At 44.7% G+C, this 17525-nt stretch overlaps 1 protein-coding gene across 4 annotated transcripts in view; it reads right to left on the bottom strand.

The window, feature by feature from the left end:
- Window positions 1-17525, bottom strand: part of XRRA1 (X-ray radiation resistance associated 1) — a 45600-nt gene continuing 28075 nt past the window's right edge. For 2 of the 4 annotated variants that reach the window (XM_036221222.1, XM_036221221.1), the window contains exons 11-19: window positions 16765-16805; window positions 15417-15542; window positions 8793-8886; window positions 7933-8048; window positions 4856-5197; window positions 2137-2335; window positions 1245-1360; window positions 955-1060; window positions 1-491 (exon numbers count right to left, since the gene is read on the bottom strand). In XM_036221222.1, coding sequence (XP_036077115.1) covers window positions 235-491; window positions 955-1060; window positions 1245-1360; window positions 2137-2335; window positions 4856-5197; window positions 7933-8048; window positions 8793-8886; window positions 15417-15542; window positions 16765-16805 — 1397 coding nt within the window. In that variant the 3' untranslated portion in view covers window positions 1-234. The remainder of the gene's footprint in view (window positions 492-954; window positions 1061-1244; window positions 1361-2136; window positions 2336-4855; window positions 5198-7932; window positions 8049-8792; window positions 8887-15416; window positions 15543-16764; window positions 16806-17525) is intronic. The other 2 variants (XM_036221223.1, XM_036221224.1) reach the window with 2 other exon arrangements.

Here is a 17525-nt window from a genome sequence, read left to right as displayed (position 1 = left end):
TTGCTCTCTGCACCCACTCTTTATTGCAGCTGGGCCAGGCGCTGGATCCTGCCGGCCCGGGAAGGGAAGGTCCTGACAAGCTCCCCACTTTGGGGCCAGCCAGAAAGGCTGAGCTGAGCTCTGAGCCCACACCCAGCCCAGCCAGCCGGAGGCAGAGGCACGGTTGAGGGTGCGGAGCCCTCGGGGAGGGCGTGGGGCGCAGGCTGGGCGGTGCATGTGGCCCTGTACACAGCTCTAGCCTTTCGAGTCACCACCGGCTGTGGGCTCCTGGCAGAACTCATCCATGAACTGGAGGAAACGGCCGAACTTAGGTGGGCCCTCGCTCAGGGCTGGGCGGGCCGGAGGCGGCGCTGTGGGCCCAAACACCGTCCGCAGCGAGCTGCGCACCAGCTGCCGGTAACGCGCCCGAAACTCCTTGAGCAGCCTCTTGGCCTCCAGGTACTGCTTCTGGTTCACCAGCCGCCGCTCAGTCCGCTGACTCAGGACAGCTCCTGAGGGAAAGAAGCCAGGAGGGGCAGCAGGCTCACTCTGGGTGTCACCTAGCCTAAAGCAGTGGGGGCTGGGTCTAAAGGCCTCGCCTAGAAAGTGGGATGGGGTGGGAGAAGAATGTTAAGGGGACTGAAATATAGCCTCTCCCACTTACTGGATTTCATTAAGCAATGTCACTATAAAAAAAAAAAAAAAGAGAGAGAGAGAAAAGAAAAAAAAAATAACCTCTCCAGCTTGAGACATTAGGAAGTCATGCCTTAGTTCTAGTCTGTAACATGCTGTGGGACTTCAGGCAACTCCCTGCCTCACTCAGCCTTCAGTTTCTTCACCTGCCCATGGGAAGCACTGGGGCAGATGACCCTAAAAGCCCTCCTAATTCTGAGATGAGCCCTTTGCTTTATACCAGCAGAGGAATAAACTAGATCTCTGGTCCTAGCAGCTGAGGACTGGGGGCCAGAGCTATACCTAGCGGAGCCTCTGTAATGTTCTGGGGGTCCCGCATGCGAATGAGGATGTCATCCAGAAGCTGGGCTCGAGTCTTCCGTGGAGGCGGAACAGGGATCCTCTGGGCCTGACAGAAGGTGAGAGGAGAGTGTTATCTCAATCTTATGCTCAGACTTTCCTGGCCTCACCTCCTCATATAGTCACAGCTATAGGCTGGGAAGCAACTGGGGGCCCTGGCAAAGCATGAGCCACCTCTGTTCCTGGGGGGGCCATGAAGGACCATTTGTACACTCAGGGAGGTGCAGGTTTACCCGTTTCTCTTTGGGAACATAGTGTTTCTGAAGAGTGTTCATCTTGGGCTTGGAGGAGTGGTAAAGGCGCGGGTGCTTCAGCATGTGCTGCAGGGCCTGTGCATTCTTCTGGATTCCTAGGGCAGGAAGGCAATGTGGAGTCCAGGTACCTGCCCCCCTTCCTCCTAGATGTCTCCCCCAATTTGTTAATTCCCCATCTCATAGTGGTCCTGGATAAAAGGATGTAAAGCCTCAAGAGGGTATACTGTTCCCACATCTCTTCCTGATCTGCTTCAGTGTCAGAAGTTCCATCATTTATTCAGTGAATACTGTTCCCTCATGAGCACAGATCCTAATGGGAAAATGGCGTTGGCGTGGGGAAAAGGGCTGACTTCAATGTAGTAACCCCGTTAACCTCAGGGGGGTTACACTGCAGGGACTGACACCCAAGAGAGCACAGCTAAGCTCCAGTTCCTTTGAAAGTACCAGTACTATTAACACGTCATTCTGAAATAAGGAGCTCAGAGATGGCACTGCCTCCCTTGCCTCAAACCAAATAGGGGGGACTTTGGATGTTCAGTCTGGGGCTTAACTGGGCTGGGGAGGAGCTTGGGAATCTGGGTGTTTGTTCATCAGACCCTTCCTGGAGATACTTTGCCAACCAGACCTAGGCCCAGACTGGTTAGAATCTGAACAGCTATAGCTCCCCAAAGCCAACTAAGCCCCAGACCAGGGGTCCCAACATGTTGGGCTCCAAACCAGGATACCCGCAGGGGCCCTTTGACAGTCTGAAGACAGCTCCTTGGTCTGGAAAACAGGCTTGTAACTAGCCTTGGCTTTGCCCTGACTTTGCCTTGACTTGTTCTGGGCTTAGGAGAGGGCCCCTTGCCTTAGAGCTAGTCTTCTCACATACCCTTCGGCTCAGTGAAGGTTGGATCAGGCTTGGCTGTCAGCAGCTCCTCGTAGCCATGGTACTTCCGGGGTAGTGAGGCAGATAGAAACTTCCTCCGAGTCCTCTTCACCTCTCTGGGTGTTGGAGGTAGCGATGATCTTTGTTTTTTCTCCACCTCTGAAGCATCCCTCTGGATAATGGAGCAAGGCAGCCCACTCACCTGGCCCAGGAAGAAAAATACATTCATTCATTCCATAAACACTTCTGAGCCTCAGTTCTGTGTGGGGCCCCTGCTGGGCCCTGTTAAGGGCAAGAACCAAGACTAGGGTGAGAGAAGCCAAACACAAAAATAGACAATGACCATACACCTTGGTAAATGGCTATAACAGAAGGGAGCACAAGACTTCCTGCAGGAAGCCCTAAACCAGCCTGGGGTGCCAGGAATTTTTCGAGAGGAAATGATGCCTTAGCCTGACCTGTCTTGAAGAATCAGAAGAGCCATCCCCAGGCAGGGGTGGTAAAAGAAGAAGTCTACAAGTGGTGAGAAAGGAAGACTGTTGCAGACAAGTAATAGCAAGATGCTATTATAGCAAGGAGCACAGGTAAGACACAGCAAAATGCATTTAGGGGAACCTAATACTGGTATAATTGGAGTGCACTGTAAAGAGAGGCAGCTGGAGCAATAATCAGGGCCCAGATCAGTAAAGATCTTTAAATGCCAAGGTGAGGCATTTTGTTTTTGTTTTATTTTCTTTATCCTCACTGTGATGGATAACAAGCCATGAAGGAGTTATAGGGGGATAAGTGAACATTGTCTGAATTAGGTTTTACCCTACCCCAATTGGTTTTATAATAAACATCTTTATGAAACCTTTATTTCATATAGGGATGTAATTACCTGTTATTAAAACTTATGACTGTCTAAAAAGACCTGTAACAAGTAAAAAGAATGAATTAGCGATTTAAAATTTTCCCATCAAGAAAAGTCAAGGACCAGATGGCTTCAGTAGTGAATTCTACTAAACATTTAAAGAAAAATGAATACCAATCCTTTGCAAACTCTTCCAAAAATTAGAAAAGAGAATGCTCCCAACTCATCCTGAGGTCAGCATTACCCTGAAACCAAAATGAAAGAAACACATCTCAAGAAAGGAAAACTACAGCTCCATATCCCTATAAATATAAACACAAAAATCCTCAAAAAAATACGAGCAAGCCATATCAGCAACATAGAAAAAGCAACAGGTAGGCAAGGTTAGTTTAATACCTGAATATCAAATATGGTAATACACCTATTAATAAATAAAGGACACAAACCAGATGATCATCTCAACAGACACAGAAAAAGCATTTGGCAAAATCTAACATCTATTCATAAAAAAGCAAAGCAAAACAAAACAAAACAACAAGGAACAGAAATTTCCTCAACCTGATAAAGGACATTTATGAAAACCCCACAACTAACATTATAATTAATTGTGAAAAACTAAAAAGCTTTCCTGCTAAGATCAGGAATAAGACAAAGATATCTGCTCTTGCCACTTCTCCCCAACACTGTGCTTGGAGGTTATAACCTGGGCAATTAGTCAAGGCAAAAAAAAAAAGTGTTTTTTCAATCATACTGACTTGATTGTATTGCTTTTGGCTGCTCAGAACTGCATTTTGGCAATACACCTCTATTATGAGAGTAGTAGTGCATGATGTGCATGTTTGAGTGACAGAATTACCTTGAACTTATTCTTTTCCAGTCCATATTTTCCTTTCATACAATTCTATTGTTTATTTTTAATGCTTATTTATTTATACTCTACTTTTTTCCAGAAAGGTTCTGTTATAAGTCATAAAAATACTTTTTTACTGCAGGAATTTGTATATCACTATAAGTTGTACGTGGAGTATGTAAGGGATGGATGGATAGAGAATCAGACATAAATGTGTGGGTGAATGTACATCTTGGAAAGATCTGGAGGGGAGATCAGGAAGGGCAATGATACAATAATAAAGTTTAAGGGGCCTCTGCCGACTCCTCCAGCCTTGTATTTCTGTTTTCCTACATGTCACCCTTCTGTTGCACTGACAATGAACCATTCAGGTTCCTGCATGTACCATTTTAATTTCCTTCCTCTGCATCCTGCTTCATGGTGTTTGCTCTGCCCAGAATGCCCTTGCTGCCCATATCTTTACCTTTTTAACTCCTACTCAGCCTGCAAAACTCATCTCATTTGATTCTCTTCCAGGAGAATCCTAGTCTGGGGCAGAGGCATCCCCCCTTCCTCTATGCTCCCAGTCCCTGAGTTTCTCACTCTCGGCACTGACTGTATGCACTGTTCCTGTCCATCTCCTCCATTAGACTGAGGACATCTCGAGGACAGGACCATGTCTCATCCATCTGTGTTCCCAGGATTCGGAGACAGCATCAGAAGTGAGGTGACCTTAGGCAGATTGGCAGAGGCAGCAGCAATCCTTCTGAAAACCTTGTCAGAATTGCACCCCTGCCAGACCCCAGGTGTGATTTGTACCGCAGGACCATGACTTGTCCCTATGGGTGTCCCTACTAGTAGCCATGGGTCAGTGAGTCTCCCAGAAGGGACCTATAGGCCTAGTTAGCGTGCTACCTTCTGGTTTCCAGATCCACCTTGTACTTGCTTCCAGCTGCCTACAGCAATCCAGCTATCTAAGCGCTGCTCAGGAACCTATGGGAGTTGGGAACAAGTGGGCAGGGGTAGGTAGATCCAGGTACCTGGGTCAAGAAGACAGATTCTGTGCTCTTGACGTCCTCATCTGACAGGTGCTCTGGGCTGAGGTGGCCAGCGGTGTCACTTCGGCGGGACGTTGTCTCTTCACTAAGCACAGTGGAGTCGGAGCAGATGGGCGGAAGTGGCACAAAGGTCCGATGGGGCAGGGAAGGGCCGTGCACGCCCTCCACGGGTATCACTGACTCCCGAGAAGCGCTTTTGGCAGTGGGCCGCACTTCGGTCAGCTCTGACCCTAGTGTCTCCTTTGAGGGAGACTGGGTTGTGGTTCCAGGTAGGGGTTGGAGAATCAGAGGCTGCTTTGGCAACTTTAAGATTTGGGTTTTCACCTGTCAAGGGAGAAGGACTGGATTGGTTTGCTTCCTAATCAGAATCTTTCCTCTTGGACCTCATCAGCCTAAGGCCAATTTGTATAGTAAGAGAGCACTGGGTGAGGGCTCAAAAGGAGAGGGAAGGAGCAAAATCATACTTACGGGTATCTAGGATGTGCCCCATGCATGCGTTGTTTTATTTATGCCTCAAAACTATCCAGTGAATAATTATCCTCATTTTATAGATGAGCAAATGGTAAAGTGACTTGTCCAAGCTCACAGAGTTATTCAGTGGCAGTGTCTGGACTATCTGATTCCTGTCCTGGGCTCCAGGCTTCATTCTGCAATCCTGACCATATCACTCTAGCCTCAATAGTCTTATTCCTCCGATCAAGGCTTAACACAGTGCCCTTAACTTTCCTCAGGGACTCCTAGGACGGCATGGGGGAGATGGTCCTACAGTTCCTGGAAGGCAGCAGCACCAGGCTCCGTTCAGGATGCTGGTCCTTGCACCTTATATAAAGATCTCTCAGAGTTCAGGATCAAGGAAATAATTTCTTTCCTGTTCAATTGCTCAGCTTCCTTAATTAGCAAAAGCCTGCCTTCCTTTCTCCCTCCTCCTTTGCCTCAGGTGCCAGGAGGGAACCATGTGGTCAGTTTCCTTCAGCTGTGCTTAGTTCTTCCTGATTTTATTCTTTGTCAAAGGTATTTGGTCCACTTATAGCTATACTTTGACCATATAGTGTAGTGGAAAGATCCCAAGCACAGTTGTAAGAAAAATATGGGCTGGAATACAATTCTATCCTCCTTGTGAAATGAGATAACAGTCCCCAGCCTCCCTATACTGCGGTTCTCCCAAAGGAGATGATGTATGCAAGTGTACCTAACAGACTAAAAAGTGTGAGGGATGGCTGTTTTATAAACAGTATTTCCTTTTTGAAAATATATAAAACTTTAGTGTTTAGACCTGAAGCGTAGAAACCTGGAGTTTTTTCAAAATCCCAGCCAAAGTGTCCCAAACACAAAGTGTCATCATTTTCCAGCTGGTGGGAAAGGGGCAACAGTTATTCCTCCCTCTCACAGGTCCGTGCTAGAGTTCAGAGGAAGCAGGGGTGGGGTGGGAGTGGGGGGACGCTCTTTGTCTATCCCACCAACACTGTTCAAATAACTGTCCCAGCCCCTTCCCAAGGGAAGACTAGATTAACCTAGTTGGTCAAAAGTCAACAGTTCCTGGGTCCTGCATCCCTGGTGAGCTGGCTTGCCAAGCATCAAGGGCAAGCTGTTTTATCTTCCATCTGTGTTCTCACATGCAAGGGGCTCACATAGCTTCTTGGTTACACTCTGGGTATACTTGGGCCTGCTCTGGCAGGTTCTCCATCTTCCCCTAGTTCTGTCCATGCCTAGGCCTGAGGGAGGGCCAACAGCCATTATCCATGCAACTGAGTAAAAGGCCCCGAGTCTGCTGCATACATCCAGCCCACTTCTGTGAGCACACTGGGGACATGTTGGCCTCTCCAGTCTAGCTAAAGGCCTAGCCACGTGCTCCAGTCTAGCCTGCACTAGAGGTTAGATGGTGTTTGCCTAGATTTACAAAGCACTGATTTGCTTCTCGTTCGGCCACTGGCATTTGTGTTTATACTCTTATCAGTCAGAACCTTGGAGGTTCCGCTGGACCTCAACACTAACAAATAAGTTATTTCACCTCTCTGGGCCTGCTTCCTTGTCTGTTCTGAGGATTATGGGATAGTACCTGTGCAAGCGCTCAGCAGAGTACCGGGCATGGGTGCTTTGGACATGGGAGAGAGGATTGTGTACTTAGCATCTGGTTTACTCTGATTCTGCTTCTCCCCGGCTGGCTGATGGGAAGGGAGGCAGTGGGATCCTTAGGGGAGGCAAAAGACAAAGGGAACATGATGGAAACCATTTCAACTTCTGTCTTTTTCTGGCTTTGAGTGCTGCTCAGGTCCTCTGAGGGCTCCAGGCAAGAAAAACCTTGACTGGACAGAGGCAGGCCATACAGGGAGTGCCAAGGGAAGAACTGTACTTAACTTTTGATACTAGCATTGCCCAGATTAAAGTTCAGGATGGAGGACCACTTCACAGAAATTTCTGAGATCCATCAGATGAAAGAGGAATTTAACTTACTTTATGACATCCCAGAAGGCACAGAGGGACGGTATAGAGGGAGCAGACTGCTCTCAACATAAGGAAATGATTCCTAAAATTCAAGCAGGAGATGTGTATTCTAGGCCTGGCGCAGCCATTCATGATTACTATAGGTGACTATGACTTGCACTGGTATGGCTTTTGGGAGTTTATAATGTATTTTCCTATCTGCTGCTTCATCTAATCCTCTCAGCAGCTCTGAGAGGTTTTAGAGTTGAGAAGCTGAAGCTCAGAGAGTGAAACTGTTGGCCAAATTCAGGCAAATGATAAAGTCAGGCACATCCCTGAGTCTTCTGACTGATTTCTCCCCACATCTCTATAGTTCCTTCTCTGGGCCTCAGTTTCTCTGTAAAATTAGGAGATCAGACTCAATGACTTCCTAGGCTCATCCTGACTCTGCCTTTTGGGTCTCTCTGATTGTCTCATCCCTCCTGGTTATATCTGTATTAATAATAGAGCAAGGAAAGGAGAAGACACTACTGTTACTACAAACCTAATGAAGGGATTCTGGGAGAGTGCAGCTTGATTGTCAGGTGAGTCTACATGCATTAACATGGGGTTGGGGAGTGCTGCCTTGGAAGCCTTACTTTCCGTGAATCCTTCCGAGGCATCAAAATATGATGTTTAGCCTTTACTGTCTTCTTTCGAATTAAGTGGATCCCCAGTCGCTCCTGGAGGAAGCTTTTAAGCAATGGAGGGACCCCTGGAACCATGATTGGAAAATAAGATTACAATTAGCTAACATTTACTGGGGCACTATGTGTCAGGCACTGTTCAAATAACTGTACTTAATTAACTTAATTCTTACACCAACCCTAGGAGGTATATACCTATAGTATTCCTGTTAGGTGAGGAAACTGAGGCACAGAGAGGTTAAGGAATTTGCACAGGGCAACAAAGACAGTGTGGAGCAAGGATGAGAACTCTGCTGGTGTCACTCCAGGACCCAGAATTCTAAAACTCCTTCAAGCTGCCTCATCTTGGACAGTGGGTTCTACGGCTGACAAAGCACCCACTGCATTCACTGTGCTCTGGGAGGGGAGAGCTCTACACCCTTCTCCAACTGAGAAATGAGGTCACAACAGACGTGTTTCACAAAGCAGGGTGTTGCTTAAAGAGCTCACACAGGATCTAGATAATTCTGTATTCCATTCTTGGCTATGCCTCTTTCTTGCTATGTAAACTTGGGTAGATCATGAACCTCCCTGATTCTCAGTTTCTGCCTCTGTGCACAGGGATGCTAATGCCTGCCTCACAAGGCTGCTGTCAGGATGAGCAGGTGCGGAGCAGATGCTCAGCAGTGTCTGCTGTTTTCTCCATCCCCCTTGTCCACCCACCCACGATGCAGAGCAAAGCTCAGGGATTGGCACTGATAAGACTGGGATGAGGGTGCGCACATTGCTTCCTGGGCACGGGGTTGTGGGGAGCAGCTTTGCAGGCACCATACCTCGTGTGTGGGCCACCAGGGGGTTGTTATGAAAGACGAGCTCACAGAGAGATGGGAAGAGAGCTACCGGCAGGAGGGCGTCTTCCTTCGCAATCTGGAAGGCATGCAAGGGAGAGCATCAGGTTGATACCACCTCTCGCCTCTGCCCAAGTGCCTCCAGGCCCACAAAGCAGGGCTACATGCTTGCTAGGATTGGGGTGGGGCTGGGGAAGTGATGCTGTTGTGGACAGGACTCATTGACAGGCAATGTCTTATCCCTGCAGTTTCACCTGCTCACACCCAGAATGCCTTGCCCCTACTGTCTGAAATCCTACCATCACTGTTTTGTTTCAAAGTTAAGAATTTTTCTCCCTTCTGCACACTGGTTATGTAGCTTATACTGAGTGTTGAGGATGTTGGTGACAATAATAACAAAAACAACAGGCTACTTGTCTTGCAAGGAATCTGGAAGGTAGGCAGGGAATTGACTTTGACTTTAGGATACAGTTTGTCTGACATGTCCCCTTCCTCAGGGCAACCTCTACACACCCCATCAGTCTGTCAACAGTACTCCTAATAGTCTTTTTCACTGAGGCCTGTCCTGGGCACTCATCTGGGGAAGGACAGGGAACAGGATGTCAGGGGAACCCACCCATCTAAGGGATAAGTAGACCCCATAGTAAGGGAGACCTCATGGCTATCTAGGGCCCATGGGCTGCTCCACCCAAGACCAGCCTCTGAAGGACAAAAAATACATAATCCTTGTTAAGCAGAGTGGCTGGAACATCTGGGAATTACTCTGGGGAAGGTGTCTATTAGCAATAGAACAGTATCAGAGCCATCAGTATCACAGGGGCCAGGAGTGGAGCAGTGACCTTTCAGATGCCTGGATACACTCACTGAAAGCTGTTGGGTCAGATTCGGGACCCATAGAAAGCGCTAACGTCTGAAGGCTGGAAGGAGGGCATTTCAGTTTGGCTTCCTCTGGGACTTCACTGGGTAGCACTACATGCCCAATAGGCTATTAACCTAGTCAATGTCTTTCATTTTTGTTCATTTGGTTAACAAATATTTACTGAATACCTACATGTAACCAGCATGGGGTTGAGACTGAGCAAAACAGATATAACCACTGACCTCATAGAGTACTACCTAATTAGGAAACATGCATTGAAGAAACAGTAACATAAAGAGCAGTAGATTTACAACTATGATTAGTGCCCTAAAAGAGAGGCACATGAAGTACTAGGGTGATCTGACCTAGTCAGGGAAAGGCATTCCTGAGAGATCTGAAGGATGGGTAGGAGGTAATTAGCAAATATGGTGGAGGATGAACTATGTGGCAGAGAAACCTCTGTATTAACCAAAACTGTTTCCTCTACTTTCTGGGCACACAGCTGGACTGTGTATCTTCTTGCCTTCCAGGAGCCAGATTTGGTCATATACTCAGTTCTAGCCAGTGCAACCTGGGTGGAAGTAACAGATGCCATTTCCAGGCATAGCTTATTCAAAACCTCCTGCATGATCTTCTACATCTCTCACCACCTATCCCCTGCTCAACCACCTATCCACCAGATACACAGGATCCAATAAACTACTTCTAAGGCCCTATGGGATGGCAAAGCCATAGCCAGAGGATTCTGGGTCTCTGAATGATCATATGGAAGGCCACCAGCCAACCAGAAACATCCACATAGGATTCTGTAAAAGCAAGAAATAAATTTTTATGGAGTTAAGTCATTGAGATTTTTAAGTTTGTTGCAGCAGTTAGTGTTACTTTAACTAATGCAGAAAGGAAGTGTTCCATGAAAAGAGAACAACGTGTGAAAGGCCTAAGAGCAAGGAAAAAAGGGTGACCACTGGGTTTGGGCTTGAATAATTGGACAGATGATAGATGTATTTCCTAAGATATGGAACAATGGAAGAACATCGAATGTGAAGGGATAGATCATTGCTTTACTTTGCATACGTGTACTTTGGAGGTACCTTTGAGACCTCCAAGTAGAGATTCAAGTAGACAGTGGATATACTGGTCTGCAGTTCAGAGGAGTGGTCCATATTAGAGTTACAAATTTGTGAGTCTCTCTTCATGGGCCAATGGGTATGTGAAGCCATCCCTATGGAGAGAGTACAGAGTGAGAGGAGAAAAAGGAACTAGGTGTGGGCCTTGAAGGATTTTAACCTTTGATCACCTAGACTAGGGGCTGGCAAACCTTTTCTGTCAAGGGCAAGATAACAAATGTTTTAGGCTTTGTAGGCCATACAGTCTCTGTTGTTGCTACTTAACTTTGTTGTAGCACAAAAACAGCATAGACGATTCATAAACAAATAAATGTGGTGGCTCCTTTCCAACAAAATTTTACTTATGGACTCTGAAATTTGAATTTTAATATGTTATTCTTCTTTCTATTTTCCCCCAACCATTTAAAAATGTAAGAATCACTCTAAGCTTGAAGGCTGTACAAAAACCCGGGTCAGAAAGATACAGCCCGTGGGCCAAATCTGGGCCCCCATCTACTTAATAAAGTTTCATTAGAACACTGTCATTTATATATTCATTTATGTATTGCCTTTCGTGCTATAAGGGCAGAGCTGAGTAGTTATGAAAGTATTATATTTACCATCTGGCCCTTTGAAGAAAAAGTTTGCTGAATTCTGATCTAGATTCTAGAAAAGGAGGGATGGAGGGTGAACCTACAAAGAAGCCGAATATGTATTGATAAATAACTAGATAATGGTGTTTAAAGAGGGTACAGAGTCTCTTGTATGCAAATCAGATAGTCAAGAAGCAGTCACAACAGAATGGGGGATGGAAATTTAATTTTGTCAGGATGTAAAACTCCGTACATCCAAATCAGATGGCTAAAAAGTTGAAGAAAGTTGCCATCAAAACTGGTAGAAAGTTGAAAGATGCCTAGGGCATGTGTATCATATTTCCTGTAAAAATTAAGTCCCAGCTGAAAGATACAGGCTTGGGATTCTGGCTAACGTAGCAAGCATAACTTGGGTATCAGGCTAGCTTGTTCCCTTGAACGTGAGTTCAGTGCTCCTGTAAATAAATTCAGGTACCAATGACAACTTGAAATTTCTGCCCAATTTCACTGGGTCAAGTGGAAAATAACTTAGTCTGTCAAATTTATGTAAATATTAAGTAAATATTTGTTAAAGGTTGAGTGGAAATGATTACTCTTGACACAAAAATTATTAGATTTCTGAGTGAATATTCTAGAGGTATAAGTTCTGTTTGAAGGTAGAATTGCTTTTAAAATTTGTAATTTTAATATATTGAATGCTAATTTCAATTTCAACACAGGTAGCTCTGAGTATTCCTTGACATGATCAAAACATCATTCACTCATCTAACGAACTTATTGAGCACCTATCATGTATCAGGTGCTATTCTAGATGATATAGTTGTAAGCAAAACCCAGTCTTAGCTCTCAAAAAAATCTATATTCTGGCAGAAGACAACTGATAGTAGACAAAAAGATATATGTTAAGTGGTAACTGTCATAAAGAAAAATGTTATTTAAAATCTCAAGAGAGAATGCAGAAAAAATGGAAAGAGTGCTGTTCCCCTCACAATAAGGAAAAGCTGAGTAATGTACATCCTAAGTTTTCTTCAGTCCAACAGAGGTCTCAGGGCAATCAAATGGCCTGAAATCTAAGATTAGATGGGCACCCTGAAAAAGAGATGGAACAGAGACACTGGCTCGCCTGTGGCAGAATGTGGAAGGAAGAGACGGCGAGTGCCACACAAGCATTTAAGAAGAAATCAGCTAAAATTTTTAATAAATTGCTAAACGCCAAGTGTGGGCTAGAGCAGTGGTCCCCAACCTTTTTGGCACCAGGGACTGGTGCTCCTGTGAGAATCTAATGCCCGATGATCTGAGGTGGAGCTGAGGCAGTGATGCTAGTGCTGGAGAATGGCTGCAAATACAGTGACGTTTCAATGGCTCTCACTCGCCTGCCGCTCACCTCCTGCTGTGCGGTCCTGTTACTAACAGACCACGGACCAGTACTAGTCCATGGCCCTGGGGCTTTTATACTCTTACTCTAACTCACTAGAGTAAGAGTATAAAAATCCTGAGAGCTGCAAATACAAGGGGAATTCACACTTACTTGTGTGTGAAAGACCGGAGAGGGAGACCTGAGAAGCCTTCCTCCAGGTGTAGGCCTGGCGGAGAGAAGGTGCCACTGCAGAAAAGGTAAGAATTCTTGCCACCCTTTCTCTCTAGTGAACAAAAAGCTTACGTTGCTGAGGAACGTCAGCCAGCTTCGTTGGGCGTAGGGCCCGGCGTTGTAGGGTGGGGGTGGGAGGACAGGGAGGGAAACAATTAAAACCTGCTATTCCTGGGGTGGGGCAGGAAACCACCTGGGCCCCACTATATTAGAGGTCTTCTACTGTTTGGAGATGAGTAGGATCACTGAGAAAGGCCCATTCTTGAGACACAGGAACCCAGGGCCTACTTAAGACTAGGGTTGGACCCTCGCCACCAGACTAGGCAGCACTAAGTAATAGGCAAAACCATCTACTGCTGGGGAAGAAGCAGGAATGTGGAAATAAAATCCCCTCAGGTGTAGGAATCCAGGGAAGGTTGCAAGCTGAAGACAGAGCAGGAACACTGAGAAAAATGCTCTGGCACCCCAGCAAGAACCAACTATATGCTGTTTCAAAGAGATGTACTTTAAATATAAACCTATAAATAGGTTGAAATTAAAAGAACAGAAAGAGATATACCATGCCAATAGTAAGGGGAGTATGCAGTATATCTACATAAAATCAGACAAAATAGACAAGGAGTATTAGAGGCAAAGGGTGATAATCATAACAATAAAAGGATCGACACATCAGGTAGATATAAAAATTCTAAATGTATGTCTACCTGACAGTAGAACTTCAAAATACATGCAGCAAAAACTGACAAAACTAAAGGGAGAAAAAAACAAATCCACAATCATGACTGGAGATTTTAACACACAGCTTTCAATAACTGATAGAACAAATAGACAAAACAACAATACCAAAAAGATTTGAGTGACAACTATCAATCACACCTTAACTCAATTGATATTTTAGAACATTACCCCCCAAAATTGCAAAATACAATTTTTTCCCCTAAATGCCCATGGCATGTTCCTGAAGATAGAATATAGGGTGAACCAAAAACAAGTTTACACAGATTTCAGAAGAATGAAATCCTACAGATTATGTTATCTAATCACAAAGGAATTAAATTAGAAATCAACAAATATAAGACATTTAAAGAGCCCCATATATATGGAAATTAACTTACTTCTAAATGACTCATGGGTCAAAGAAGAAATCACAACAAAAATTTAAAATATTTTAATTGAATGAAAATAAAAACACAAATCACAATTTGTAGGATGAAGCTGAAACAGTGCTCAGAAAGAAATTTAGTTTTATATGTTAAAAAGAAAAAAGGTCTAAATCAATATCTAAAATTAAAATACTTGGGAAACTAAAGAAAGAGGAATAAATTAAACTCATTGTGAGTGAAAGGACACAAAGTTTTGAGCAGAAATCAATGAAATGGAAAAGAGACAAATAACAGAGAAATCCAGCAAAACCAGCAGCTAGTTTAATAACAAAAATTCAATGAAAGGGATAACTCCTGACTACTTTGGATCAATAAAATAAAAGACACAAATTACCAATTTCAAGAATGAAAGATGAATCCATCATATATCTACAGTCTACTGACTTTCTACAATGGTGAGAGGACCATTCGATGCGGAAAGAACAGTCTTTTCAACAAATGGTGTTGAGAAAACTGAAGATCCAGATACAAAAGAATGAAGTTGGACCCCTATTTCACACCATATATAAAGATTAACTCAAAATGGACCAAAGATCTAAATGTCAGAGCTAAAATTATGAAACTCTTAGAAGAAACACTTGGGGGAGTTTAGCCGTACCAACCAACTGCTTGCCTCAGAAGGAATGTAAACAGAGTACCTTAAAAGCTGCCTGCGTTTCAGACTTGGGTAGGGCTGATTTAGTGGGGTTTACAGAAGTTAACCCCATTAATATTGGAAAAATATTAACATAAAACAGTAAAAAAAAAAAACATGTTAAGTCCGTCTCATCTGCTGTTCCCTTCAGCTAGAACATTTTTCACTTCATTCTACCCTTAGTCTTCACCTCACTTAACTCACTGATTCAGATCTCAGCTTAAATACCACTTTCTTGAGAACCATCCCTGATCTCAAATATTAGATTAGACACCCCCACCCCATCTCGCCATCAGATACTTCATAGCACTACAAATTTCTTCAAAACACCAAACATGCTTATATTGTGACTAATTGTTGGTATCAGTCTTCCCCTGTAGGTAACAAGCCCCATAAGGGTAGAGGCCCAATCTTTCTTTGCATGGCTATATACCCAGTGCCTAGCACAGAGCCTGGCACATGGTAAGTGCTAAATAAATATCAGTGACTGAATGCATAGACTCCTGCCTTTGCTTATACTTCTTCCACTTCCACCATCCTGGTAATTCCTGAGCCCCTATACCTGTCATGCCGGGAATTGGAGGGCTGGCCTTTAGGCCAGAGCAGCTGGCATCCCACCCTCCCATCTGTGCCCCTGAGGAAATAAGTAGAAAAGCAGAGAGTCACCTTGTTGTAGGCCAGGCTAAGGTACCTCAGCTCTGGGAAGGGTGGGGCCAGTGTCTGGTTCCTGGCCTTCAGTGACTTCACAGGAAGAATCTCGAATGTGGGAGGAAGTGCACATACCTTGGTTGTCTTAGAAGGAAAAAAAAAATGTCAGAGCTAAAGAGCCTTGATGAGAAAGAAGCTGAATCCTGCCAAAGGCCAACAGTCCTTTCCTATGGCACATGGTGGAAAGAATGACCATTGTAAGAGAGTTCTGGCTCCAAGTTTTCTAAGGTCACATGGTGAGCTAATTCTCTGGCACCCAAAGTTCCAGTTTCAAGTTCCCTGAGGCCAAAGGATAATACAGCCCCCACCTCCCACCTCTGTCTTACAGCAGCTTATCCTAAACTGGACCCTCAATTCTATACAGTTGGACTAAAATTTCTCCAGAGGGCAAAGAGATCGGTGCTTGCATCATTAAGGATCCATTGCATAGTGGAAAGGTGGACAGCAGGAGTGACCAGAGCCTTGAACACCTGGTCTGATGGGCTATCTCATGTCCTACAGTAGAGGCCCTTCATTTCATGAGGAAACAACAGCTAAGGCCTGAATCACTTCAGGCAGGCCTGAATGTGTCACAGTGCATCTGGGTCACTGACAAGGTCATGGCCTCTCAGCACAACCCAACTTGTCCCAGGGTCACCATGTTTGATCAAGCAAAAATGTAAATTCCTGGATTAACCATGCCTAACTCAGTTGACTCACTGATTCCTTGAGTTAGACGGAACCAAAGGAAATTACAAGGTAGGTGACAGGCTACTGTCCCAAGCTCCATTAACTGTCTGATGTATAGTTGCACTTCTTATTGTAAATAAGTCGAAATTTCGTTAGTTTATCAATCTTTGAGAGTTTGGGTAGCGAGCACCTACCTTGAGAGAAAAACTAGTTTTCTGGGTTGACAAAAATAAAATGACTAAACTAGTGACACCAAGGATTAGATCCTGGATAGTGGTGCATGTGGCAAGGATCACTTGCTTTTTGAGGGCTCTCATTAGGAGTTCATGGAATTCATCCGAGTGGCAGCCTCACTTCAGTGCCAGCTTCATCACATGAGGCAACGACCTCAATCTACTGAGTCACATCTGAGCACAGTGAAAGCCAGCCTGCAGGCTGTGTGAGGGGAGGGACCTGTCTGTCTAGTCCACCACTGCATTTTTACAGGCCAGCACAACACCTGGCATGTGGTAGGTACTTGGTAAATATTGTCCAATGAATATATATGTATGTCTCTCATGGCTCCATTAGCTTATTTCTGTTTATTAAAATTAATGTTCTAACTCAAGGACACAAATATAAAACAAGCAGCTCCCACCTCTGAGGTTGAAAATCCAGGGTAAGATGAGAATACGACTTCTGAAACAAAAGAGAAACATAATACAGGTTAGTGAGAACATGGATTGACTCCCCTGCCCCCACGCAGAGAGGCCAGGGTCTGGGTCTGCCACCCACTATGTACATCAGGGTGTGTCCCAGAGGGGGTCCTCACTGGTCCTCAGCTGCAATGCATCTGGGAAGAGGAGCTGGCTGTGACATCTGTCCTTTGCACTTAGAATAACATCCAAACTCCTTGGCCAAGCCTCTGAGGTCCTGCCTGATCTGGCCTACTTTTCCAATCTTATCTTGCACTCCCCTGCGTCCCTCGCTCATTGTATTTCATCCACACAAAATCAAAACCATATTTTGATTTTGCAACATGCAAGTTCTTTTCTAGCCTCAGACCTACTAGGCAGTTAGTACTGATTAGAAGGCAAACCAACTGTCTTAACAGTGAGAAATGTATATAAAAGGTATTCTGTCGGAAGATTTGAAAATAATGTTTGTTATATTAGTTGAAATTGAATGTGTTAAGACAGTGAATTCAGGAGAAAGACTAAGAATAACCAACAGCATAGTAGTAAGCAAGAGGCTACAGAGTGACTTCTTTCTTGGGACCATCAGAATGAGACAAGCCAATAAATGCTAATAAAGCATCTGCTAAGACTAGATCCTGTGCAGGCACCATTCACCTTTCCTCTGGCTAATGAGACCCCTCCACATGCTAATAATATTATTATGCTGAGAAAGGTCATGGGA

This window comes from Rousettus aegyptiacus, unplaced genomic scaffold (genome assembly GCF_014176215.1).
Source record: "Rousettus aegyptiacus isolate mRouAeg1 unplaced genomic scaffold, mRouAeg1.p scaffold_m13_p_5, whole genome shotgun sequence".
Lineage (NCBI taxonomy): Eukaryota > Metazoa > Chordata > Mammalia > Chiroptera > Pteropodidae > Rousettus > Rousettus aegyptiacus.
The sequence above is the reverse complement of the archived record's forward strand: the minus strand, read 5'-3'. Positions and strand labels throughout refer to the sequence as shown.